This window comes from Chlorocebus sabaeus, chromosome 14, assembly GCF_047675955.1.
Source record: "Chlorocebus sabaeus isolate Y175 chromosome 14, mChlSab1.0.hap1, whole genome shotgun sequence".
Classification (NCBI taxonomy): domain Eukaryota; kingdom Metazoa; phylum Chordata; class Mammalia; order Primates; family Cercopithecidae; genus Chlorocebus; species Chlorocebus sabaeus.
Genome location: NC_132917.1, coordinates 97,205,893 through 97,233,650, shown reverse-complemented (window position 1 = coordinate 97,233,650; position 27,758 = coordinate 97,205,893). Strand labels below are relative to the sequence as shown.

General features: G+C 45.7%; 1 protein-coding gene and 1 pseudogene across 2 annotated transcripts; both read right to left on the bottom strand.

Moving 5' to 3' along the window:
* Nucleotides 1-1,529: 1,529 nt before the first annotated feature.
* On the bottom strand, nucleotides 1,530-2,407 carry LOC140713278 (uncharacterized; annotated as a pseudogene).
* Nucleotides 2,408-7,300: 4,893 nt separating this feature from the next.
* Nucleotides 7,301-26,183, bottom strand: ZNF2 (zinc finger protein 2). Of its 2 annotated transcripts, none has more exons than XM_008007937.3 (5): nucleotides 25,363-26,183; nucleotides 16,318-16,389; nucleotides 14,672-14,798; nucleotides 12,026-12,139; nucleotides 7,301-11,211 (listed from the first exon to the last, which is right to left on the bottom strand). In XM_008007937.3, the coding sequence occupies exons 2-5, from the start codon at nucleotides 16,348-16,350 to the stop codon at nucleotides 10,214-10,216; spliced, it is 1,272 nt and encodes a 423-aa protein (XP_008006128.1). In that variant the 5' UTR covers nucleotides 16,351-16,389; nucleotides 25,363-26,183; the 3' UTR covers nucleotides 7,301-10,213. The 2 variants fall into 2 exon arrangements, with proteins under 2 accessions (XP_008006128.1, XP_008006126.1); XM_008007935.3 differs by having other exon boundaries at nucleotides 16,318-16,369.
* Nucleotides 26,184-27,758: the final 1,575 nt, after the last annotated feature.

Genomic DNA, 27,758 nt, shown 5'->3' with positions numbered 1-27,758 from the left:
GGATGTCTCCCAGTTAGGCTACTTGGAGGTCAGGGACCCACTTGAGCTGACAGTCTGTCCATTCTCAGATCTCAAACTCCGTGCTGGGAAAACCACTACTCTCCTCAAAGCTGTCAGACAGGGACATTTACATCTGCAGAGGTTTCTGCTGCTTTTTGTTTAGCTATGCCCTGTCCCCAGATGTGGTGTCTACAGAGGCAGGCAGGCTTCCTTGAGCTGCAGTGGGCTCCACCCAGTTTGAGTTTCCTGGCCACTTTGTTTACCTACTTAAGCCTCAGCAATGGCGGGCACCCCTCCCCCAGCCTCATTGCCACCTGCAGTTAGATCTCAGACTGCTGTGGTAGCAATGAGGGAGGCTCTGTGGGCCTGGGACCCTCCAAGCCAAGCGCAGGATATAATCTCCTGGTGTGCCATTTGCTAAGACCCTTGGTAAAGTGCAGTATTAGGGTGGGAGTGACCCGATTTTCCAGGTGTTGTGTGTCACGGTTTCCCTTGGCTAGGAAAGGGAATTCCCTTCCCTGTTGCGCTTCCTGGGTGAGGGGATGCCTTGCCTGCTTCAGCTCTCACTCATTGGGCTGCACCCACTGCCCTGCACCCACTGTCCGACACGCCCCAGTGAGATGAACCCTGTGCCTCAGTTGGAAATGCAGAAATCACCCATCTTCTGTGTCACTCATGCTGGGAGCTGGAGGCTGGAGCTCTTCCTATTCAGCCATCTTGGCGTGGATCCTTTCTGCATTCTTGACAGTCATGGGGCTTTCCTCCACTGTGAGTCCTCTGATGATGGGTGACGAATACGTGGTTATATCAGGTTTTCCCACACACGCTGCATTCAAAGTTCCTCCCCTTACTGTTGGTTTTCTTGGCAGGAGTAGATCTTTGCCTCAGTCGTTCTCCTTGGGGGCAGATTTCTTCAACATTTCCCTGAATGGGTTTTCTTCTTTCTCCCCTCAGGCTTTTCAGGGATAAGTGCAGGACCCAGAGGACAATCTTTTCAGAGTTTTTCATTAATGTATTTAGTGATTTTACTTTTTTAGAAACATCCTGCCTTTGAATGGAGTTCTGGCTTTTAGGTCTGGTCTTCTGGTCTAAAATAAATAGCAAATAGAGATCACAGCTTTGAGTGCTAGTTAAGAAGAAAGTATTGTATGTGTTAAGAACAAGTACAAAATACTGGGTGATTGATTGGTAACTCCTTAAAAGAAAAACAACAGGGACAGGGTGAAAAATAGCAAAGGAAAAGAGAAATAGAGATTAGAAGTAGAAAGTGGGCATTTAGTACACTAAACACGGTTCAGTTATTCATGCTTTAGCTATTTATCATCTAGTGTGCCTGTTAAGTGCTGGGCATGGTAAGTCACTGAAACACGAATGCCTAAGACAGTCATAGTCCCTGCCCTCATGATGCTTATATTCTACTACACAAATGGCAAAGAAACAAACAAAATATGACAGATGGTGATGAGTGCAGTGAAGGAAATAATGAGTGGGAGTTGGAGTAGGGGCTTCAGAGAGATCCTTAAGAGTGGTCATCTAGAATTGATGTTTGAACTAAGGTCTGAAAGAAGGAAGTTAATCATGTGAACAGCCAAAAGAAGAGCATTTTGAAAAGAGGTATATGAAGAAAAATAGCAGATGTATGAAGGGGTGGCCTGCCCCTCCACACCTGTGGGTATATCTCATCAGGTGGCATGAGAGACTGAGAAAAGTAATAAGACACAAAGTATAGAGAAACAACAGTGGGCCCAGGAGACTGGCAGTCAGCATACCAAGGACCTGCACTGGCACCGGTCTCTGAGTTCCCTCAGTTTTTATTATTTTCATTTTCTCAGCAAGAGGAATGCGGTAGGAGAGCAGGGTGATAATAGGGAGAAGGTCAGCAAGAAAACATGTGAGCAAAAGAATCTATGTCATAATTCAATTCAAGGGGAGGTGCTATGCCTGGATGTGCACATAGGCCAGATTTATGTTTCTCTCTGCCCAAACATCTCAGTGGAGCAAGGATAACGGAGCAGCATTGCTGCCAACATGTCTCGCCTCCCGCCACAGGGCGGTTTTTCTCCTATCTCAGAATTGAACAAATGTACAATCGGGTTTTATAACGAGACATTCAGTTCCTAGGGGCAGGCAGGAGACAGTGGCCTTCCTCTATCTTAACTGCAAGAGGCTTTCCTCTTTTACTAATCCACCTCAGCACAGACCCTTTACGGGTGTTGGACTCGGGGATGGTCAGGTCTTTCTCATCCCATGAGGCCATATTTCAGACTATGACATGGGGAGAAAGCTTGGACAATACCCGGCTTTCCAAGGCAGAGGTCCCTCTGGCTTTTTGTAGTGCATCGTGCCCCTGGTTTATGGGGACTAGAGAATGGCGATGACTTTGACCAAGCATACTGCCTGTAAACATTTTGTTAACAAAGCATGTCCCGCACAGCCCTAGATCCCTTAAACCTTGATTCCATACAACACATGTTCCTGTGAGCACAAGGTTGGGGCGAAGGGGCTGGGACAAAGTTACAAATTAACAGCATTTAAGCAAAGCAATTGTTCAGGTACAGGTCAAAATGGAATTTCTTATGTCTTCTCTTTCTACGTAGACACAGTAACAGTCTGATCTTTTTTTTCTTTTCCCTACAGATGTACATAGAGCTATAGAAGAGGGAGTGAGCAGGGCAGCTTGCTACGGGTAGAGGAGTGTAAACATCTGGGAAAAAGTAGGGAGACAGGCTAGCTCCTGGGAAAGTAGCTGCCTGTGACTACTGAGTGGATCTAACGGGAAAAGGAAGGTGGTAAAAGATAAGCAGGAGAGGCCGGGTACGGTGGCTCACACCTGTAATCCCAGCACTTTGGGAGGCTGAGGTGGGCGGATCACCTGAGGTCAGGAGTTCAAGACCAGCCTGGTCAACATGGTGAAACCGCATCTCTACTAAAAATACAAAAATTAGGCAGGCATGGTGGCGGGTGCCTGTAGTCCCAGTTACTTGGGAGGCTGAGGCAGGAGAATCGCTTGAACCCAGGAGGTGGAGGTTGCAGTGAGCCAAGATCGTGTCACTGTACTCTAGCCTGGGTGACAGAGTGAGACTTCATCTCAAAAAATAATAATAACAAAATAAGCAGGAAAGATGAAAAAGTGTTATCAGAGTTGAAATAAAGGTGTGTCTCAGCCCTCTCCTCTCCCAGCCTCACCCCTCACCACTACCACCCCCAAGAAAAACAAACAGGAAGGGCCTTGCTGTGGACAGCTCCACTTTCTCACTCATTATCTGTGTGTGTGCTGTGTACCAGCTAGTGTTTTGACAGTAGGTGAGAACATAAAACAAAAAATCTCTGGTGGTGTTGACATTTTAATTAGGGGTAGGTGTGTACAGACAGTAAACAAAAGTAAAAAGTAAAAATGTCAGGAAGACAGAGCTGGGAAGACAGCTGAGAGTGCAGGGGCTGGGAAGTGTGGAAGGGATGGCGAGAGTTCTGTTTTATTTAATTTTTTAATTTTTGAGATGGAGTCTCACTTTGTTGCCCAGGCTAGAGTGCAATGGCGTGATCTCAGCTCCCAGCTTCAAGTGATTATCCTGCTTCAGCCTCCCAAGTAGCTGGGATTACAGGCATGAGCCACCATGCCTGGCTAATTTTGTATTATTTTAGTAGAGACAGGGTTTCACCATGTTGGCCAGGCTGGTCTTGAACTCCTGATCTCAAGTGATCCAACTGCCTTGGCCTCCCAAAATGCTGGGATTACAGGTGTGAGCCACCGTGCCTGGCTCAGAGTTCTGTTTCTAGACAGGATGGCCAGAGAAAGCCTGGCTGAGAAGGGGGCACATCTGAGCAAAGACTTGGAAAAAGTGACAAGAAAGCCATGTGCTTATCTGGAGCACAGATTTTTGGGGCAAAGGCCCAGTGTGACCATGACCATCTCCATAGGCCTATGAGACCCCAAGGAGGGGTCTCTATGTGAACCTTCCACTAAATCCCACCTGCCCATCCACTCATGCCTACAGAAGTACTTCCTGCACCCTGTCTCACTTCACCTTCCTGAATATCAAGTTTCCATGGCTGTCCACCTCCATTCAACTGGGAAATCACATCAGGTTTAGGAAATAAAAGTCCTATTCACAAAGAACAGAATGAGAAACGGCTGTTTAGGATAGAAACCCATAGCCACCTCAGGGTTTAGTAGCAGTGCCTTACTTTCTAGGGGGGAACATAAAACTGTCCAGCAAGCATATGCTACTTTCCAGAATCACATACACAGCTCTCTGAAGGGAAGTCAGGGCGACTTTCTAGAAAATCGGAGTTAGGTCTCTTTGAAGTGGTTCATGTGTTCTTTACCTGATGAGTATCTGGGAATGTCCCCCATGTGGACCTGGTGTTCTTGTTGGTTGAGGGAAAGTTCTTGGCTTAGAGCAGTGGAATATGGAGAAGGTTCCACACCTCAGGAACAACCCCATGAAGCCATTTTCTTTTATAGCTTTAAAAATAATGAATTTGTATCCCTTAATTATATATCTGTGCAATTTTGTTGAATTTGATGAAAATACAAATTCAACTGGAAGAGTTTTAGATAATATAAAACACAACTATAAACATCAATAAACAGTTTTTTAGAAATCCTTAAAAAGATAAATTATGATGGCTTTGGCTTTTAAAAATGTAAAATAGGCCGGGCGTGGTGGCTCACACTTGTAATCCCAGCACTTTGAGAGGCTGAGGCGGGCGGATCACCTGAGGTCAGGAGTTCAAGACCAGCCTGGCCAACATTGTGAAACCCCGTCTCTATTAAAAATACAAAAATTAGCTGGGCGTGGTGGCGAGCGCCTGTAATCCCAGCTACCTGGGAGGCTGAGACAAGAGAATCACTTGAACCCGGGAGGCAGAGGTTGCAGTGAGCCGAGATTGCACCACTGCACTCCAACCTAGGGAGAAGAGTGAGACTTTGTCTCAAAAAAAAAAAAAAAAAGTTAAATAGTGAAATTTATAAAGCCCTCATTTTCTGTATTTAGTTTCTAAATGCATTATGAAATGCCTAAGACATACAAGAAGCATAAAGACTAAAGCCAACACCTATGGACCCACCACCTAATTTAAGAAATAAACATTAACACTAAGGTTGAAGCCCCTCCCTCATCTCCTCTCTTCCCCTCCATGAGGTAACCATTGTACTAAATTTGGTGTTCATCACTCCACGTATTTTAAAATGTGCTTCCTCATTTTATTTGCAGTTTTAAAAATATTTTAAAACATTCCATGTTCACTCGAGACAACTGGGAAGTATAAAAAGGAGATAGGCTGGGCACGGTGACTCACACCTGTAATCCCAGCAATTTGGGAGGCCGAGGCAGGCGGATCATGAGGTCAAAAGATCGAGACCATCCTGGCCAACATGGTGAAACCCTGTCTCTACTAAAAACACCAAAAATTAGCTGGGCGTGGTGCTGCATGCCTGTAGTCCCAGCTACTCAGGAGGCTGAGGCAGGAGAATCACTTGAACCTGGGAGGCGGAGGTTGCAGTGAGCTGACATGGCGCCACTGCCCTCAGCCTGGTGACAGAGTGCGACTATGTTTCAAAAAAAAAAAAGAGAGATAAAGAAAAGTGTATAAAGTGGCTGGACATGTTGCCTCATACCTACAATCCCAGCATTTTGGGAGGCCAAGGCGGGTGGATCACCTGACTTCGGGAGTTCATGACCATCCTGGTCAACATGGTGAAACCCCGTCTCTACTAAAAAAAATACAAAAAATTAGCTGGGTGTAGTGGTGCATGCCTGTAATCCCAGCTACTGGGAAGGCTGAGGCAGGAGAATTGCTTGAACCCGGGTGGCGAAGGTTGCAGTGAGCTGAGATCATGCTACTGCACTCTAGCCTGGGCGACAGACCGAGACTCCGTCTCAAAAAAAAAAAAAAAAAAAAAAAAAAGAAAGTAGTATATAAGCTTTCTAGTCAAAGATAATTAGGGATAATATCTTAGTATTGGTCCTTCTTTTTCTATGCATATATGTGGAAATATATTGTAAATGTATTCAAGTTCCAAACATTTTGTAACCTGGGTTTATCATTTAGCAATATATCATCATCTTTCCAACTCTGTAAATATCACTGCTAAATGTCACTGATAAACTCCAGTGGAGCCTTCTCAGGCTTTGTCTTCCTTGATTACCTGGCAACTTGGAGTGTTTTGATCATTCCCTCTTTCTTGAAAATCTTGTGACTTCTGTGACACTGCTGTCCCCTGGTATTTCTCTGACCTATCTCCATCTACTCATTCTCCTTTGAAGCCTCGTCCTGTCTTCCCGCCCCTTAAATCTTGGTCTTCCTGCGACCCATCACATGAGATCAGATGTGGAATTTTCCACTTGTGGCTTTAGTTCAGCACTCAAAAAGCTTCACATTTTGGATTTCAAATTATAATGGTCAATCTGTATATACATTTCCCAATCCACTCAAACCCTTGTAAAAGCATTTCAGAGAAGCCCCCTCACTAGGATCCCCATCACCCAACTCAACATGTCTACTTCAACTTGCTTTTTACCACAGGAGTCTTGCCTCAATAACATAGACCACTTAGGAACTTGATATCCATTGCAGTCAATCTCTTAGACTTCCTGAGGAATCAGTTCTAGCTGGTTATTGAAAATGAACATATTCATCTGGTCTAATGGCTGGCACCTGGTATCTTTGCTTCCATCTTCAGCTCTGTGTGATTTATTATGTCAGACTTGCAGAGGGGGTTATTCTTAGAAATGCAGGCCTGGGGAGGAGGGGGTGGGTGTGCCTGAGCCCAGAAGCTAGCCAACCCTCCCGCTGGCCGCCCTAGCATCCTGACACCCCAGATGCATTTCTGGGATTGGTGGGCCTGCCAACTGTCTGTGCCAGGTTGCGGTGCCCAGCTTTTTGCCATCTGCCATATTCTTTCCATTGCAAGTTTCTCTAGCATTGCCAACCTTTCTTTTGATTCGTGGAATGCTTCTGTGCCTTTGTGTGGCAAGCACTCAATTCTCTCTTAAAACTTAAGAGTTTGGCCAGGCGCACTGGCTCACACCTGTAACCCTAGCACTTTGGGAGGCAGTGGCGGGTGGCTCATGAGGTCAGGTGTTTGAAACCAGCCTGGCCAACATAGTGAAACCCCATCTCGACTAAAAATACAAAAAATTAGCCGGGCGTGGTGGCAGGCGCCTTGTATTCCAGCTACTTGGGAGGCTGAGGTGGGAGAATTGCTTGAACCCGGGAGGCAGAGGTTGCAGTAACCGAAACCGCGCCACTGCACTCCAGCCTGGGCGACAGAGCGAGACTGTGTCTCAAAAGAAAGAAACAAACAAAAAACAAAAACTTTAATTTGTCATCAGTAATATTATTTCATGTTTTTGAAATTCCTTTTAAAGCTTGACATCAGTGATATTATTTCATTTCTTTGAGGCTCAAACCCCTGCAAACACTATCCCGTCTTTTTTGCTTTATACCTTAAGAATGCTGATATTCTTCCAATTTGATCAATTTCTGATTCCAAGATTTGACCCTACTAATGGCCATTAGGTGAAGCCAAAACCTCAAAATTTAAGGTCTCCACTACTACATGCCATATTGGGAGATATTAATTAAAAGATAAAATGGCCATTTCCTGTTTTTAGAAGGAAGTGGAACAGTATCCACATTAAAAAAAAAACAAAAAAAAAAAAACCGGCTCTGATAACCAAATTTAAAAGGGGAACAAAGGGAAAACCATCAAATCCATATCTCCACTCTGTTTCCATTACTACTGTGCTCAACAGTCCACTGGTATCTTTTCCAAGGATAACAGAGTAAAAAAGATGTCCATCGAATCCTGAATTTGTTCCAGTCTCATCTTGCTGAAAATGGTAGAATGTATTAGGAAAATACCTGACCCTCAATTTACTTTTAACGAGGCAGTAAAAATTCAGAACTCCCAGACAGTCATCAGCCAAAAGTCTGTCCACAGTCTTTTTTATTTCCTACTTGACATTATTTAGCAGTATCACATATTGTCCATACCCACAGATTCTGTTACGTGTTTTTCCTCAAGTTGCTTTCAAAAGTCCACAGATCAAGTCTTCCCTGCTGTTTGTCTGCTCTAGGGTGAACAGAGGAATAGGGTTGTTAGTAGGTTGAGGAGGGTCTGTTTGGTAATTCAGCTTCTCGAATCTGACTTGGACTTCCAGAGGAAATTCATCTCAATCCATGGGGAATCACGTAGGGCAGTCTAATTCCAGACAGCCTTTCAGAACCAGGTCCTTTTCTGAGCTTCACCCTAAGTGAAGAGCAAGAGAATGCAGATGCCTAGAGTCAAAGTCATCTAGTGCGTATCCTTTAATAAAAATGAAAATATAGGACTGGGCCCAGGGAATAGAAGAGTTTTTGGAGTCAGGAGGTAAAGTTCAGCAATGGGGATCATGTTAAGGCAGATCTTAAATATTGAGATTTTTCACTGAATAGGGAGCTATTTTAGGTCTTGAGGAAGGCAACGATGGGCAGGAAGGGGTCACTCGCAAAGACTGGGTTAACAGTAATATGCAAACTGTAATGGTGACAGAGGCTCTCGGTGTTAACCAGCTTTCGAGGTGCTTGTTTACTTTGTGACAGAGGCTCTCGGTGTTAACCAGCTTTCGAGGTGCTTGTTTACTTTCCTGGCCTCCAAGTGCTGGGTTCTGGCTTCTTAGATGTGGACAGACGTGATGTAAGCCTGGGTCTAAAAAGAAATCCGACAAATTCCTCTAGCTTTCTCTTCCTCCCTTGTGGTGACTTTGGAAGCCAGATGTTCCAAATAATGAGGACAGAATAAGACAGAGTGGTTCCCGTCAGGTTTTAAGGGAGACATAGCTCTCTGTGGGCTATTACTGTACCACATCTTAGCACATCCCTCTTCAACAATCAAGTGGGAAGAATTGGAATTAGGAAGCTACTGCTGCCAGGAGTGGGAGCTGGGAATGATAAAAGTGTAGGCTGGGCTGTGAATTCAGACAAAGAATGCAAATCCAAAAGGTGTTTTGAATGGAGAGAATCTGGTAAGTAGAAAAGTCATTCATTCATATAAATATTTATTGAGCACCCATTAGCAAGGCACTGTGTGAGATACAAAGACCTGTAAGTCACACCTCCAAGTGCTTACAATCTAGTTGAGAGGATAATACATATACATAAATTATAAAACAAACCATCGAGCATAATGGTAAAGAAAATAGACTTTGAAGGTGGACCTGTCTTCAAGACCTGGCATCACCTTTTACCAGCTGGGTCACCTTGGGCAAGTGATTTAATCTCTATAAACCTCAGGGTGCTCATCTAGAGATGCAGATGGTAACAGTGCCTACTTCATAGGGTTGGCGACAGGATCAGTTAATCTACTTCCTGTAAAACCCTTAGCTGAGTCTTTACCTCATCGTAAGCGCTCAGGAAGTGCCAGCTACTAGCAGTAGAAGGAAGAGATCTAAAAGCTGGGACACAAGAGAACAAGATTAGGGCCCCAAAAAGCTCCAAGACAGGGGGACTAAAACAGCCATCAAAACAACTGTTCTGAAAAAAAATAGTACTGCTCTGATATCATTCTGCCTTTCCCTCCTGCTGCAGCCGCCAGTTACTTAAAGTGCAGTGATACCTGGGGCCTAGGTTCTCAGACAAGAGGTGTGTCTCCTCCTAACATCTATCCTATTGTCTGACAAACCTCATCAAACTTTTGTATCGTTAAGAGTCATTTCCATGGCCTGCCTGCGGTTCTATAACACAGCAGGAAGGGAGTCATCTCCGTGGCCTGCCTGCAGTTCTGTGACATGGCAGGAAGGGAGTCATCTCCGTGGCCTCCCTGCAGTTCTGTGACACGGCAGGAAGGGAGTCATCTCCGTGACCTGCGGTTCTGTAACACGGCAGGAAGGGAGTCATCTCCGTGGCCTGCCTGCAGTTCTGTAACACGGCAGGAAGGGAGTCATCTCCGTGGCCTGCCTGCAGTTCTGTAACACGGCAGGAAGGGAGTCATCTCCGTGGCCTGCGGTTCTGTAACACGGCAGGAAGGGAGTCATCTCCGTGGCCTGCCTGCAGTTCTGTAACACAGCAGGAAGGGAGTGCCTATTGAACACTCTGGTGCACAAGCAGGCCAGGACAGTGGCAGCCAGGGTGGGTAGAATGAGCAAATGGCAGCTTTGTTTAAGACAGGGGAGACCTATCTCGAATTTGTATGGAAGTTCTTGTCCCGCCCAAGCTTTCACCCAACTCCTCAGTCTATTCCCTGCTTGGCATAACGCCGCTGATGCTGAATAACGGAAGATTTTGAACTGAAAACTTTCCCACACACGCTGCACTCAAAGGGCTTCTCTCCCGTGTGGACGCGCTGATGCCGCGTGAGCCGGCACCGCTGGCTGAAGGCTTTCCCGCACTCGCTGCATTCATATGGCTTATCTCCAGTGTGGATCTTCTGATGCTGCGTAAGGGATGAGCGGTCAAAGAAAGCTTTGCCACACTCGTTACACTGATAGCGAGGGTCCCCGGCGTGAGCCTTCTGATGTCTGTTCAGTGACGAGACCCCATAGAAAGCTTTCCCGCACTCGTTACACTCGTACGGCTTCCTGCCAGTGTGGAGTAGCTGGTGGCGAGTGAGAATGCTTTTCTGGCTGAAGGCTTTCCCACACTCATGACATTCATAGGGACTCTCTCCAGTGTGAATTCTCTGGTGTCGAGTAAGGGACGAACGGTCAAAAAAGGCTTTCCCACACTCGCTGCACTGAAAGGGCTTCTCTCCGGTGTGGATTCGCTGGTGGACAGTGAGGGACGAGCGGTCGAAGAAGGCTTTTGCGCACACACTGCACTCGTACGGGCTCTCCCCGGTGTGCGACATCAGGTGTCTGCTGAGGCTGCTCCTGTGGCTGAAGGCTTTCCCACACTCACGGCAGCCGTAGGGCTTCTCCCCAGTGTGAGTCCTCTGATGGCGGGTGAGGGATGAGTGGTCAAAAAAGGTCTTCCCACAGTCACTGCATTCCTGGTGTCTCTCTTTAGTGAGAACTTCCCTGGGCAGGGCTGACCCTCGCCGCACGCCTTTCTCCCGGGAGAGAGATTTCTTATGAGTCTCCCCTGAAGGGCTTTGCTTTTCTGTTCCCATCCTGCCATCGGGTGCATAAACTTCAAATTTAGGACACAGAGGACTTTGCCTTCCAAGGCATTCCCTCAATGATCCTTCTGATTTTTCGTCTGAAGCATCATGAATCTCAGGCTTAGTTTCTGGAACAAACAGAAAACAGATGCATTTTTTTTTCCTGGACTAGAAAATATTACAGCAGAAAGAAGAGATGCTTCCATGAGCCTGAAAGTAATGTATGGTCACTGCATTGCTTGCTCCCACAAATAGTACTGCACTGCAGGGAGGGACTGAGACCTGGGAGTGAAGAAGGTGGCAGGGAACAGAACGGATGGTGGACACCTCAGAAAACAGGAGAATGTCCAGCAGGAGCATGGCCAGCACAATTACGAAAGCATGCCAAATGGAATGGATGGCGCTCAATAGAAATAGCAAAGTGTGGCCGGGCGCAGTGGCTCACTCCTATAATCCCAGCACTTTGGGAGGCCAAGGTGGGTGGATCACCTGAGGTCAGGAGTTCGAGACCAGCGTGGCCATCATGGCAAAACCCCGTCTCACTAAAATACAAAAATTATCCGGGTGTGGTGTCGGGCGCCTGTAATCCCAGCTACTTGGGAGGCTGAGGCAGGAGAATCACTTGAACCCGGGAGGCGGAGGTTACAGTGAGCCGAGACAGCCCCACTGCACTCCAGCCTGGGCAACAGAGCGAGACTCTGTCTTGGAAAAAAAAAAGGAAAGAGCAAGGCATGAGTGCGCCGTGTTACAGATGTGAGAAAGTAACACTTGGTGAATATAGACGAATAACATGTTAAGGTGTAAAGGGAAAAAATGAAAGCTAGTGGGTGACACACAATAAATAACAAGCAAAAGACTGGAATGTGAGAGAAAGGCGAGAGCTGATGTTCCCCCATCACCCAAATAACAAAATTCCATCCTGTCCTGTTCACACTCAGTTACCTAGAGAGACACTCTCTGGCCGTTCTCTCTCCTCAGACCCATGCAGATCTACTACCCATGGCTTGTCCCCTCTCTTCAACTGGAAAATCACATCAGGTTGAGGAACTGGAAGGCCTGGTCAAAGAGAAAGAAACAAAGCAAGTGGCTGTGTGTGATGAAATATCACTCTCCCAAAGCTCAATCCCAGCTTCTAAGACTTTTTTGTTGCTGTTGAGACAGAGTCTCATTCTGTCGCCCCAGCTGGAGTGCAGTGGCCCGATCTCGGCTCACTGCAACCTCCACCTCCCAGGTTCAAGTGATTTTCCTGCCTCAGCCTCCCCACTAGCTGGAATTACAGGCGGGTGCCACCACACCTGGCTAATTTTTGTATTTATTAGTAGAGACGGAGCTTTGCCATGATGGCCACGCTGGTCTCGAACTCCTGACCTCAGGTAATCCGCCTGCCTTGGCCTCCAAAACAGCTGGGATTACAGGCATGAGCCACTGTGCCTGGACACAGTGTCTAAGTCTTTTAGAGAGAAAATGCAAAAGGCAGAATGCACAGGCCAAGAATGCAGAGTCCAAAGCAGAGGAAACTCTGGACAGAGGCCAAGACTGAGGCTATAAAAGGAGCAAGTGGCACAAGGTCAGAAGGTTGAGAGAACCCATGTGGATTCACACGTTTATTCTTCCCCGTGAAGTGAATGGGAAGTTCCCGGTGTTAGTACTGGTAGGATGAAGGCTTAGGGGAGATGAGAATGAAATTAAGTCACCTTGAGTAAAAAAGGGTATCAAAACTGCCCATTTTTGTTCATTTGTTTGCCTTGAGCACTATGCTTTCATTGAAACAAATCTGTCCAGTTCATTCTAGGAAAATTAGAAGTGTATACAAGCAAAAAGAAAAAAAATCACCTTGCATACAGTGTATTTTCTTTCTTTCTATTCAGATATCCAAAGATGCCTCTAGATACATTCTGTTAAAAACTGGATAATGAGGCTGCGCACAGTGGCCCCCCCTGTAATCCCAGCACTTTGGGAGGCCAAGACGAGTAGATCACCTGAGGTCAGGAGTTCGAGACCAGCCTGGCCAACATGGTGAAACCCCGTCTCTACTAAAAATACACAAATTACCAGGGTATGGTAGCTCATGGCTGTAATCCCAGCTACTTGGGAGACTGAGGCACGAGAACTGCTTGAACCCTGGAGACAGAGGTTGTAGTGAGCCGAGATTGCATCACTGCACTCCAGTCTAGGCAACAGAGTAAGACTCTCTCAAATGAAAAAATAAAATTAAATTAAAAAATAAAAAACTGGATAATGAAATGATGCTGACTTGTAAACTTGATTTTTTTTTCACATAATAAATTTAAAATACTATTTTATTTCAATCAGCACTGATCTACCTCACCATTGTAATAGCTACGGGATATGACATTGTATGGATAACATAATTTATTTAATGAATTCCCTTATGACAGACATTTAGATCATTTTTAATGTTTTGCTATTAACAAACAATAGTGTAATGAATATCTCCATATACCACGGATTGTTAGTCCTATTATTTCCTTAGGATAAATTCCCTGAAGCAAATCTATCCATTTTTGGTTATATTAAAAAATAGATCCTGGAAATAGGCTTGGGCTCTAAACTTCCCTTTTGTTGAGGCCCCAACTTGGGAAACAGGCACTTTCTTATTGGGCCCAAGGACTGTCTACTGGGTTTTATGTGGATTCTCTGTTGACAAAATGGCCACACCCAGCATCTCCCTGTGGCTCTGGGTCCCTCAGGGGCTCTATTTTCCTCAACAGCCATCTGCTAAGGCCTGTAACAAAGGCTCCTTCCTGAATATTCCATTCTGTTTGGGAGACTACTGGCCTGATTACATTACTCTGGGGGGTGTTAGCACTTACTTTTAGACCTGCCTGGTAGGAAATCTGCACTGTGAGTCCTGTTACTGCTGCTGATTTTAAACCGGCTTCTCATTCTGGGCACTCCCTCAGCCTCTCACTCGTGAAGCCCCTGAGAGGTTCCCATAACCTCCAGGAGCCCAACTTTACTTTTCACTAATACCGGAATCAGTAGTGACTCTTAACTTTCTCTTTGTCACACAAGTCTCTATAATTACAAAGTGTGTTCTGTGAGCATCTAAGACTGTACCTAAGACAAATACTCAAAATCAAACATATCTCTGGTGACCTCAGAGGCACAACTCTGTATTTCGACAAGATGGCCCCCTGCCCCAGCGCATAGTCCTCTGGGTGAGCTGAGTTACCTGACTGGCGAGTTGGGAGAAGAGCTGGGCATATGGAACTCAGCGTCTTCTGCCTGCCCCTCTGGAGACCCAGCTCCCTGCCTCTAACACACATTCCACTTGCTCCCTCAGCCCTCACTGGCCCTCCCTCCGTTTTGCCAGGGCAGGCTGCTGAGCGAGAGAGCCTATGGTTGTCCAGCACCGCCCATGGCTGGGGAGGCATGTCTGCCCAATGCTGGGGTTCAGTATTGAGCCCACCGCTGCTGTACTCTGATGCCACATCTTTCAACTCTTACCTTGTCTCTCAAGTGGCTCAGAACTCAGTGGGGAGGAGAAAGGTAATAATTCCTCAGCCCTCTCAGCCCCACATTAGCACAGGACAGATGGTACCTCCTCATGGAGGCTCCCCTTACCCAATGACACAATGCTGTTATAGTTCTCCAGCATCACCTCCTTGTAGAGGTCCCTCTGTATGGGGACCAGATGACTCCACTCTTCATCTGTGAAAACCACAGCCACGTCTTCGAATGTCACTGATTCCTGAAAATACAGTCACATTCTCCTTTACTCTTAACCCTTCTCTTTATTTGGACCAGACCAAAAATGTCAAAGATGACAGCCCTGGAGGACGCATGGTGGGAGGGAAGAAAAACAATTGACTAAGTAGAACTTTAAAGCACTTGGGAAAAGTGGCCTCATCACCCAGGACATGGAGCTCTTGGTCAGAATCTCACAGCACTACACCTGCAGCTGAGCTTCTGAGTATCAGCCTCGTTCTTCAGACCTCTAAAACCAGCACAAAAAAAGCCGTGTGTGCCTTTCACCTGGCTTCCTCAAACGGCAGCATTTTCCATGTTTGCTTTATCTTTCTGTCTCTCTCTAGATACACATTCTCCTATCTTTTTGCTAAGCCTCTTGACTAACTTGCCGACGTCAGATGTCTTTAATCCTAAATATTTCAATATGTGTTTTGTAAAAACAAGGGTGTAATGTTGTTATAATCACAGTATAACTATAAAAAATGGAGAAAATAGGCCGGGCACGGTGGCTCATGCCTGTAATCCCAGCACTTTGGGAGGCCAAGGCGGGCAGATCATGAGGACAGGATATCAAGACCATCCTGGCTAGCATGGTGAAACCCCATCTCTACTAAAAATACAAAAAAATTAGCCAGGCGTGGTGGCGGCGCCTGTAGTCCCAGCTACTCCAGAGGCTGAGGCAGGAGAATCGCTTGAACCCAGGAGGCGGAGCTTGCAGTGAGGTGAGGTCGTGCCACTGCACTCCAGCCTAAGCAACAGAGTGAGACTGTGTCTCAAAAAATAAAATAAAAGGAGAAAATAGCATTGATCTTATCCTATTACCTAATCTACAATCTTACTCAGATTTCACCAATTGTCTTTGTTTTTTACAAATCCTTAGAATAATGGTATTGATTAGATCATCTGTAGGATCCCCCTCATTTCATTCCAATGCTCTGTGATTCTGTAAGATTGCATCTCTTTACCTCCAGTTCTAAAACCTCAGATGAGTCTCCAGTGTGTTGGCAAAAGTTCTAGGCCAGGGTGCAGAATTCAAGACTCTGCCCTTGGGCAGGAATGGAGCAAGCCACATGTCTGTAGCACAGGAGACTCTTCAGGGCTCTCGGCACCTGCAGACAGGTGCTCTACAGTGTGTACCACACATCCCCGCCTAGCCCCACTCTCCCTGGACACTGGGGCCTCCTCTCAGTCCACAAGTGAATGTACCAAAGGGACAGTCAGTACCAGAACCAGCCCACTATTCCCCAAACCTTCCAGTCAGACCCTACCATTGGCTTCTAGGCACAATCACTCACAGCGAAGGCGCCAGGAGTTGTAAGTCTGGTGACGAGCTAGTGGGCACATGCTCACGGCAAGAAAAGGTCACTAAAGGATACCTCAAGTGAAATGGGAAAGAAATACTCCCTGTGGAGTCCTTCATCTTCCTGGCTGGGTCTGCTCAAAGAGGCTCCAGGATAAAGAAAAGTGGTTCTATTCCGGAGACGAATGGAGTACTTTGGAAACACAAAAGGCCACCTCACCTGGCATCTGGTGGTCGGAGACACAGCAGCCATTCTTTCCTGTGTGCTCTCCCTGTAGACAAGAGCAGAGTCCTAATGAAGCAGAAGTGTGGGGTGAGAAAGAAGGTACGAGAAAGACCAGTACCGTCGCATAGTGTTTTGACCCATGAAGCCCATACCCGGGGGATACGTCATTCTCAGTACCTTACAAAAGGGGGTCAAAGTCAAGCAAGGCCAGGAACAACCCCAGACCACCCCAGAATGAGAGCCAACAACCATGGAATTGCGAATTAGACCACAATGTGGTGGTGGTTTTACCACGATGCTAGAGGCAGAGTTCTATTCCTGAGAGTCAAGAACTGTGTAAGATTCACACAGTACGTATATGTATAAACTCACATTCAGTATTGCCGTGAACAATTACTGGGCAAAAGCCATAAGCAATTTTGTAAATGACTACAGGGACAAGACATATCAAAGACAATCCAGTCTCTTCAAAGGAAAAAGACCCCACTCGTAGCCCCTGCTAAACGACCATCCCTTGGGCAGGTTTTGTACCATGTGACCCTGTGTCTCATTCCCGGAGCCACACAGATTAGGCCACAGGTGGGCAATGCATAGGTGACTAGTAGACTGAGACGTGGTCTGGCTTGAAAAGGGGTGACATCCTTCCTTGGGAATGTGAACTAAGAAATGTCAGGACAAGTAAGTGACTAGCTGAAAGGATATCATGAGGTCCCGAAGCAGCCACGAGGATTGGGGAACCAAAGTTTCCAGCAGCAGAACCCGTGGGCACGTGGGAGGTACGAGGTAGAGAAAAGGTCGTAATAGACCACGGGACCAGGGGCAGGCAGGGGTAGCCCAGCACAGTCCCACCAGCGGTGGAACACTGACGCAGAGACCTAAGAATTCCTGGGGAGGCCCTCACCTCGCCTAGCACCACCCACGGGTCCAATTTCCATGCAAACCAGCCTTATTTATTCATAGATTGCCATAATACTCTAACCCTCTTGGGCTCTGTGCAAGATCTTATCACTAATTCCCTTTACTGGGATTAGCGAAGTCTCAGGTTTTCGCAATCAAGAGTCTAATTAAAACAACAGGCACAGTGGCGCATGTCTGTAATCCCAGCACTTTGGGAGGCTGAGGTGGAAGGATCACTTGAGGCCAGGAGTTCTCAAGACCAGCCTGGGCAACATAGCAAGACCCCTGGTCTCTACAAAAATAAAACATATAAAAATAAAACAAGAGCATTAAATCCCACATTTCTGGGATTTATGGTGGCTGGGAGATGGTGTGGTCCTCGTGAGGAGGAGGAAAAGGCGTATTTGTGGTGCACTGACCATTCTCCAACAGTCAAGGGGATATGGTCAGTGCTTCTTGTGACTCATTCATCCTTCTTTCAACCAGCATTTATTCAGCACCAACTACTTATACCAAGCACAAAAAAACTGTCAGACACTGTCTTTGTCCTCCAGAAGCTACAGCTTAGCACAGAGAACGAACAAGTAAATGAAATAATGTTTCACTCCAGGATGTGTAAGTGCAGCAAAGCGATAGGCACAGCAATCCATGAGAGCACCTCAGAGGCTCACGTAGCCCAGCAGGGAGGGGTGGAGGGAGGAGCACTGCAGCTTTCTTGACAGGAGTGGGATCCAAGCTAAGTTTTCATTTGTGGGAGGAGCCAGAACCTTCTAAATCTTGAGGAAAAAACCAAGTTTCTCAAAAAGGAGGAGGCAGGTCTTTACATGGAAAGGATTAACAACAAAAATCAGCTTAGAATGGTAGAAGTCTAGGCTGTGAGTCGTGCTGTGGGGAAGATGAAGCTAAAGAGGTAGGCAGAGGCCAGTTTCATCAAGGGGAGTTTTGCACGGCCCTTTCTCCACAGGCATGGAGGTTACCAAAGGGTTTGGGTGTGGACATGTCATCACATCTGTGCTTTAGAAAAACCACTGTGACTTACAGCAAGGGCCTTGAAACATACTGTTTGACCCAGCAATTATCTCCTAGGAATTTATACTAAGGAAATAAGTAATAATGTGTACACAGCTTTTTATGACTCATCATTAACACTAACCCTTACTGACAGCTATGTTCCAGGGCACTTCCTAAGCACTCTATATGTATTATCTCATTTAATCTTTTCAATAAGGCAGCAAAAATTTGAAATACCTTAAACATCTGGAGACTTGGTTAAGTAATTTCTGGTCCAGTCCGTACATAAGTGGAACACTATTAAACATCATCTTGGCCTGGCGCATTGGCTCACACCTGTAATCCCAGCACTTTGGGAGGCCGAGGCAGGTGGATCACGAGGTCAAGAGATGGAGACCATCCTGGTCAAAATGGTGAAACCTTGCCTCTACTAAAAATACAAAAGAATTAGCTGGGTGTGGTGGCACGCGCCTGTGGTCCCAGTTACTCGGGAGGCCGAGGCGGGAGAATTGGTTGAACCCGGGAGGCGGAGGTTGCAGGGAGCCAAGATTGTGCCACTGCACTGCAGCCTGGCGACAGAGAGAGACTCCATCTCAAACAAACCAAACCAAAACCAAAAAAAACCCATCATCTTAATAACAACTAGCATTATTGAGCATTTGCTATTTGCCAGGTATTGTGCTAAGTGCTTTTTATAAGGATAATTTAACTCCATCCTCATAAATCAATAAGGAAAATACTATTTTACATATTAGTAAATTAAGGCGTTGTAAGAAATTGAGGTAGAACTTGAATCCAAGTCAGCCTGGGAGCTTTTAACTTTTATGCTATCATGATTTATTTTCATGAAAAGATAGCCACATCAGTTACAGATGAATAGACTAGAACAGAAAATCCCAAAACATATCCAAGCATTAGGGAAGCCTGATGTGTGACTGAGGTGGCATTACAAGTCAGTGGGGAGAACATCACTAGTGATAAACTGCAAACAACTTCAATGTCCATTAATCAGATAATAGATTTGTGAATATATACAGATATATGAATATTATACATTATTAACAGAGATAAATCGCAAAAAAACATAATTACTGGGCAAAAAATAAGTTATAGAATGACTTACTGTATAATATTTACATAAAATTTAAAAACAGGTAGATAATACCTGCAAAAATCTATTAACACATGGGACAATAAGCACCAATGTGTACATATCTGAGAAGATAGGGAAATAAGACTGGGGAGGGATACCCAGGATACTTCAGCTTTATAATGCTTTGTTTCTTACAAAAAAAAATCAAAAATTGAAAAAAACTCACAAAGAATGGCCAGGCGCAGTGGCTCACACCTGTAATCCCAGCACTTTGGAAGGTCGAGGCATGCGGATCACTTGAGGTTAGGAGTTTGAGCCCAGTTTGGCCAACATGGTGAAATCCCATCTCTACTAAAAATACAAAAATTAGCCAGGCATGGTGGCACATGGCTGTAGTCCCAGCTACTCCAGAGGCTAAGGCAGGAGAATCGCTTGAACCTGGAAGGCAGAGGTTGCAGTGAGCTGAGATCATGCCACTGCACTCCAGCCTGGGTGAAAGAGTGAGACTCCATCTCAAAAAAAAAAAAAAAAAAAAAAAAAAAAAAAAACCACTAAGAAATTCAAAAATACTACGTGAAGAATGTATACTCTTAAAATTACATACTTGTACGTGCACATTATGTATAGAAAAAGGATGAACACATTAAAATGTGAATGAAATTTCAGTGGTGAGTTATAAGAGATTTTTATTTTCTTACCATTCTTTATACATTTTTTTCAGCAAGAGTATATCCTTATTTTGGTGTACAGAAAAAATAACAGGAAGGAAAGAAGAGTGGTGTGCAGAAAAGTTATAGCGGACCTGAGACTGCTATTCCTAGGAAGTTCCGCTTGCATGCTGGCCCTTTGCTGGCAGCTGGAAACCTCGATTTTGAGAGGGTTCCCCAGTTCCCTAAGAGGTAACGGGGGTCTACTATGCCTAAACTATTTATGCAAACAATGTGGTTTATGGTGAACATATGCTTTCCTATTGGAGGCTCTGGAATTTTGGTATGTGTTAGACAGATGGTGCCTAGGTGACCAGCTCTCAGTAAAAACTTGGGCTGACGGGCGCGGTGGCTCACGCCTGTAATCCCAGCACTTTGGGAGGCCGAGGCGGGCGGATCACAAGGTCAGGAGATCGAGACCATGGTGAAACCCCGTCTCTACTAAAAAATAGAAAAAAATTAGCCGGGCGCAGTGGCGGGCGCCTGTAGTCCCAGCTACTCGGGAGGCTGAGGCAGGAGAATGGCGTGAACCCGGGAGGCGGAGCTTGCGGTGAGCCGAGATTGCGCCACTGCACTCCAGCCTGGGCGACAGAGCGAGACTCCGTCTCAAAAAAAAAAAAAAAAAACACCTTGGGCTGAGTCTCCAGTGAGCTGCCTTGAGCAGAAATTGTTGCTGCATTTTCGTTGCTGGGGGAAGGAGTGTGCTCCATGTGACACCCTCATGGGAGAAGGAGAATAGAAGCCTGTACGTGGATTCCTCTACCCGGCTTGTCTTTTCCCCTTATGATCTGGCTGCCTGTCCTTGCAGGGCCATCATCATACTCTTAGCCAGAAGTACAACTACGGGTCGAGTCTTGAGTCCTTCTAGTGAATCCCTGAACCTGGGGTGATCCTGGGGACCCCAACACAGGTGGCCACGCCACACTGAGTGGCTGTGGTGTGATGGGATTACAGGAAGGAAAGAATGGAGGTGAGCAGACCATTGAGGAGAGTGCTGTACTTCAATAAGAAAGATGACAAACTGAATGAAAGCTGTGAAAGCAGAAATGGAGGAAACTGCTGTCAAGCTATTAAGAACAGACAGGCCAGGTGCAGTGGCTCACACCTGTAATCTCAGCACTTTGGGAGGCCGAGGTGGGTGGACCATGAGGTCAGGAGTTCAAGACCAGCCTGGCCAAGATGGTGAAACCCTGTTTCTACTAAAAATACAAAAATGAGCCAGGCACGGTGGTGAGCACCTGTAATCCCAGCTACTTGGGAGGCTGAGGCAAGAGAATCGCTTGAACCTGGGAGGCAAAGGTTGCAATGAGCCAAGATCACGCCACTGCACTCTAGCCTGGGCAACAGAGCAAGACTCCGTCTTGGGGAAAAAAAAAAAAAAAAAGAAGAAGAAGAACAGACAATACACTGGCTGGAAGAAGAGGCTGAAGGTGATGAGGGCAAAAATTATGTCCAGGTTACCATTGTGGCGTGGATAATGATGCTGTTCATGGAGATAAGCAACAGAGAAGGAGGACTGAAGGGAAAACCAATGAGTACAGTTTTGGACATTCAGAATTTGAGCTGACCCCATATCCTTGAATAAGAAAACTCAGATGACTCTGGCTCCCACTGGCCAGATAAGTAATAAAAATCATTAGTGCTAAATAAAATAATTTGAAATTTGAAGGGCTATGAGTTTCATACTCAAAATAGAGAAGTTAATATAAAGTATGCCATAAAAGTTGCAATACAAGGAAGGCAATGTTTAAAACTTAAGTTATATAAAAAGGTACTTTTTCTATTAATTGTATGACTATTCATAAAGTATAGATGTACCCTTGGGATATATACTTGTATCTACTCATCTAAGTATGTAAAAAGAAATTTGGAATGGGAATAAACCAGGTAATTCCAGGCACGGAAATACATACCCCAAACAGGGAGGACTAATCAGTACTGGGGCTACAGGTAACTACAGGTAGAAAGAAAAATGGGCTCTACTAACAATGAACCTACCTCTGGTTCCAAAGAGGCATAGTAACCGCAGATTTCATCCTTTCTCCCTTAGGAGGTGAGTCCTACAGCTAGACTTATGAATCAAAGATACAAATAAGGAACAACTAAGTTTTCAAAAATGCCAAAAGACCAGATCAATAGATATTTACTAGTCTGTCTGGCAGCATTTAACTCTATTCTATAATGGGGCTATCTTATTCTTGGATATTTGGGAATTTTCTGTTGTAGTCTATTGGTCTGTTACCTTTGCTATCTTTTCATGAAAATAAATCATTATAGCTTAAGAGTTACAGGTTGCCAGGCAGCTCAGGGTTATTTAATAATGGGTTCACACTGGCCAAGCAAAATTTTAAAGGAATATTACCTTGAGGGTGAATACCAGTTTGCAAAAACTATGTGAAAAACAACCAAAAACTTATTGGAAAAACAAGTTTAGCTAAGTATAAGCAAGAAATTTCTGCATAACTTTTGTCTTCTACCACACCAAAGATTCCCAGGAATGAGTTTCAAGGGAAGCAGGGTTATATGGTAGAAAGCACTACACAGGCATGGAATTATTAACCATGAAGTCTTGGATGAGTTACTTAAGCCAATAGTTGTTTGCTGCCTAACTCACAGAGTAGTTACAAATGGTAAGACCATTAATATAAAGCATTTATCATCCAGTTCATTCAACAAATACAAGTTCTCTTCCTTTCTACTGCTCAGTGCAATCCATCCACTTATTGCACTATTCAACGACTATGTACCAAGTAGCCGTTATGTGCTAGACAGCAAGATGTGTGAGGTCAACAAGACAGAAATGTCTGTCTCCAGGACTTTACCTGTGTTCTAACTTTTTTCTTTTTTTTTTTGGAGACGGAGTCTTGCTCTGTGGCCCAGGCTGGAGTGCAGTGGCGCGATATCGGCTCACTGCAAGCTCCGCCTCCTGGGTTCATGCCAGTCTCCTGCCTCAGCCTCCGGAGTAGCTGGGACTACAGGCATGCACCACCACGCCCAGCTAATTTTTGTATTTTTATTTTTTTATTTTTTATTTTTATTTTTTGAGACGGAGTCTCGCTCTGTCGCCCAGGCTGGAGTGCAGTGGCCAGATCTCAGCTCACTGCAAGTTCCGCCTCCTGGGTTCACGCCATTCTCCTACCTGAGCCTCCGGAGTAGCTGGGACTACAGGCGCCCGCCACCTCGCTCGGCTAGTTTTTTGTGTTTTTTAGTAGAGACAGGGTTTCACCGGGTTAGCCAGGATGGTCTGGATCTCCTGACCTCGTGATTCACCCGTCTCGGCCTCCCAAAGTGCTGGGATTACAGAATTTTTGTATTTTTAGTAGTGACAGGGTTTCACCATTTTGGCCAGGATGGTTTCAATCTCTTGATCTCATGATCCACCCGCCTCAGCCTCCCAAAGTGCTGGGATTACAGGCATGAGCCACTGCGCCTGGCCCCCAGTCTTTCCCCCCCCAGCATTTTCCACCCCAGTAGTACTTTCTTTCGACATCTTCAAAGACATACAAGCCTCCTCTACCTGAAACTATTTTCACTGAATCCCATGACCTCCTTCTAGTAAAACAGTTCTCATTTAAGCTTTCCTTTCATGATCAAACTTTTTGGAAAGTAATACAAACCTACTGACTCCGTACTGTCACCACTTACTCTTCTCCAGTCCCTGTTTTTCAGTTTTGCCCCTCACACACCTGAAAGGGCATGCTTGAAAGCTACCCGTTTTATTTTGAGGCAGAGTTTCACTCTTGTCACCCAGGCTGAAGTGCAATGGCATGATCTCAGCTCACTGCAACCTCCACCTCTCAGGTTCAAGTGATTCTCCCACCAAAGCCTCCCGAGTAGCTAATTTTTGTATTTTTATAGAGATGGGGTTTCACCATGTTGGCTAGGCTGGTCTTGAACTCCTGACCTCAAGTGATCTGCCCACCTCGGCTTCCCAAAGTGCTGGGATTACAGGCATGAGCCACTGCACCCGGCCTACCAATGCATTTCTGATCTTATCTCTGTTTCTCTGTAGCTTTTCACTGTTCTGACAAGCTTCTGCTTGTTCCAGTGGTTACTGTAACTGCTATGATACTGCACTAGCCTTTCTTCCAACCACTAAAATTGCTGTCTCTCTGTGACTCTTTTTCCCCACTTTTGCCCTAGAAACATGGATGCTGCCCATAGCTCAGGCTTTGTACTTTCTTCATTTTTGCCATCCCTCAGAAAGTCCATCCACACTCAGGGCTCCATTTTCCAACTCTACAGATGTCCATGTCCTGTAACTGTATTGTAATTGTACAACTGTACTGCATTCTTCCAAACTCATCCTGCATTTCCAAATGACTGCAAACCTTGAATTAGGCGTTCCGCCATCACCTCAAAACTATCTCCCTTTAGGCAATTCCCCACATCCACGCCTCTTCCTGGCTTTACATTTGTATCAGATGTTTTATTCTTCTCCCAGGTGTCCCAAACTCAAACTCTTACCTCACTCTCTTTCCCCCCAAATCTAGTCACCAGGCCCTTTTGACTCTTCTTCTGCAATGTCATCTGTATCCTTCCCTTTCACTACCACCACCTGAATTCAGGTCCGCAACAGCTTACTTCAAAACTGCCATACGTCCCTAACTGGCTCTCTGCTTCTGGTCCTTTCCCCTCTCTAGTCCTGAATGTGACCTCTAGAACAACTGTCCCCAAATAGTTTGATTCGTGTCAGTCCCTGGATCACACCTATACAAGCCACCTTGCCTACTGGGTCTTGTCCTGATTCTCTGAGTCCCGGGCCCGAGCTCTCAGCGTACCTTTTCTTCAACCTTGTCTACCACTGTTGCTAAATTTCTGTAAACATTCTCTCCAGCTCAAATCTGCCTAACGCTTAGCTGCTGCTTTCCTGGTTTTTTCTTTTTTTTTCACGTCAAATCCCACCTCCTCCATGAAGCCCTCCAGCACTCATGCGGAGGCCCAGGGCAGGGAGCTAAATGAGGCAAGCTGAGGCGCTTGCTGGGAAAGAGGGAGCGGGCAGCACCCTAAATTTGGTGTCAATTCCACCCACGTTCATTAAGCACCCATTATGGGAAGAAGAAACGGGAGAGGCGGAGGAAGACTCCAAACCTCCAACCTGAAAGTCCGGGACCGACAGACAATGGGTGCCCAGACCCCACGGGGCACACGCACACACAGGGGTGGGTGCACAACTTTCCCTCCGCACCGAGTCGTCGCGACACACGCTCTGCTGGCCTCGCCCCTGTCACCCCGTTTTGCTCCCACAACACCTCCCCAAAGTTCTCAAGTCCCGTCTCTAAGCTGCTGCGCTCTCTCCGCTCCTCGAAGACACACACCCACAACCCTCACCTCCGGCACAGAGTGCTCGGGACCCGGGAAGACGGCGCCTCTTCAGGTCGGGTAAGCAACGCGCCTGCGCAAAAGGTCCTGGCGCCCGCGCTCCCAATCAATGCGCTGCCTTCGCAAGGACTTCATCTCCCAGAAGTCTGCGCGCCCGGTGCGCTTTAATATGACGTACGAAAGTCTGTGCGAACGCCGGCTTCGCGCGGCTGAACAGGATCCAAAATGGCAGCGCTGTCACCTTAGCTGAGAGAGCGAGCCGTTGTGGATGTTTGGGAGACTTATGGTCACCCTGAAGTACTGCCTGCGTCTGGTGTCCAGTCCCTCCAGTCATCCGATGGGAGCGCCGTCCACAGGGAATGTGTCTGTCTGATCCTGGTGCCTCTGCCCAGCCCGCAGGGCAAGACCGAGACGAAATCGAGTCATCTAGCGTTGGGAAAGGGCTTATTTCCGCTTCCGTTTGTCCACTTGCAGAAATTTGATTCTGGAATTTTGGCCCGAGAGGCAGTTTGGTTCTGAGAACAGGGCTGCGGTTCCAGGCAGGGTCTGTGCACATATTTGCGTTGGAAGGAGAGAAGAGCCTAGGACATATATGTATTAACTGTGCAGCTGGTCCGACTCCCGACAGCTTGAGCGCACACCAGTTGCTGGAAGGGCGCTGGCTGCAAGCTACGATCACCCGGAGAGCTTTAGACATTGATGCCTGAGGCCCAGCTGTGGAGCGAAAGTGTGCAAAGAGCTGCAGGTGACTCTAACGTGCAGCTAAAGCTAAGAACCATTGAGCTATAGCTCAGGGAAGACTGAAAATTACAAAGAATATTATAAAATCCTACAAAACTACATTTTTCCAGGTTAATACTTCTTTTTTTTTTTTTAAGTTTTTTGGGGGTACACAGTAGGTTAAACATTTATGGGCCACCTGAGATATTTTGACACAGGCATGCAATCGTAATAATCTCATCAGGATAAATGGGATATCCATTACCTCAAGCATTTATCCTTTGTATTACAAACAATTCAGTTATATTCCTTTAATTACTTTAAAATGTTCAATATTATTGGCTGTAGTTACTCCGATGTGCTATCAAATACTAGTTATACTATTTCTTATTCTATTTTTGTACCTATTAACTAGCGCCACTTCCCCACCCCACCAACCCTTCCCAGTCTCTGTTAATCATCCTTCTACTCTGCATCTCCATAAGACTACACTTTCATTCAAAAAAATCCTAATTGCTCACCATAAGCAAGGCACGGTTGAGTAAGTTACTGACCCAAATGAACTCTTGGTCCAATGGAAAAAATCACAATAGAGGCAGTATGTTCTCCATTTATGTCACCCTCGACATACTATGAGAGTACAATGGAGGAAGGAAGCTATTAACTATGGTCGGGAAAGGTGGAAAAGGATTCCTATAATTGGTGTACTTAAAGTAATTACTTAAGAAAAAAAAGTGTGATCTAAACAGAGAATAGCACCTGCAAAGGCATAGTCTAGAGGATAAAAGTGAAAAGAATTTGTAGCAAAATCAATGGCTTGTGGATGAAGTTTAGGGGCCAATAACTATCTTGAGGTAAAGCCAGGTTGTGGCTGACTTTGTGTTGTACTAAGGGGTTTGGACCTTCCTAGAAGATTAGAGCTTGATTAAAGTCACAACATCCATAAGAGAAATATTTTCTTTTTGTTCCATGCTGTGTAGTGGTTTTTATTATTTATTTAGCTTTATACTGAGGATGGAAACTGGGGTCCTGAAAGTGTTTCTTTCTAGAATATTCTGCACCCACTGGCAGGCCCTAGGCTTTGTCTTTACTGCTTCCAGGTAGCTGACAAAGTGGAAGTTTATATTCTCTAGGATTTAGCGGCCTCAAAGTCAGGTTTGTTGCTCGATTCTCAGAATTCTAGCTCTGATTTTATTTATTTGTTTTTTGAGACAGGCTCTGGCTCTGTCAGCCAGGCCGGAATGCAGTGGCATGCTCTCAGCTCACTGCAACCTCCGCCTCCTGGGCTCACGTAGTCCTCCCATCTCAGCCTTAAGAGTAGCTGGGACTACAGGTGTGCACCACCAGGCCAGGCTAATTTTTTTTTTTTTTTTTTTTTTTTTTTTTTTGTAGAGATGGGGTTTTACCATGTTGTCCAGGCTGATTTCAAACTCGGGCTCAAGCAGTCCACCCTCTTCGGCCTCCCAGAGTGCTAGGGTTATAGGCATGAGCCACTGTGCCTGGCCCATTTCACTTTATTTTTTTGAATGTTTACATATTCCTCACTTTCATGCCTGCTTATCAGTGTGTTTATAAAGATGTTTGTAATTTTTCAGCATTTTTAGTTTTTTTGATTAAGAGGGCTGTTTAGGCCATCTAATCTGCCATATTACTGGAAAGATTAAGAGAATTTTAACTGATTTTCT

Coding starts and splice junctions, on each gene's coding strand:
- ZNF2 (XM_008007937.3), bottom strand. CDS start 16,350: ATGGCTGCTGTGTCTCCGACCACCAGATGCCAG. Junction 14,799..16,317: donor CTCCGACCACCAGATGCCAG/GTGAGGTGGCCT, acceptor CTGTATTTTCAG/GAATCAGTGACATTCGAAGA. Junction 12,140..14,671: donor TAACAGCATTGTGTCATTGG/GTAAGGGGAGCC, acceptor CTCTTTGACCAG/GCCTTCCAGTTCCTCAACCT.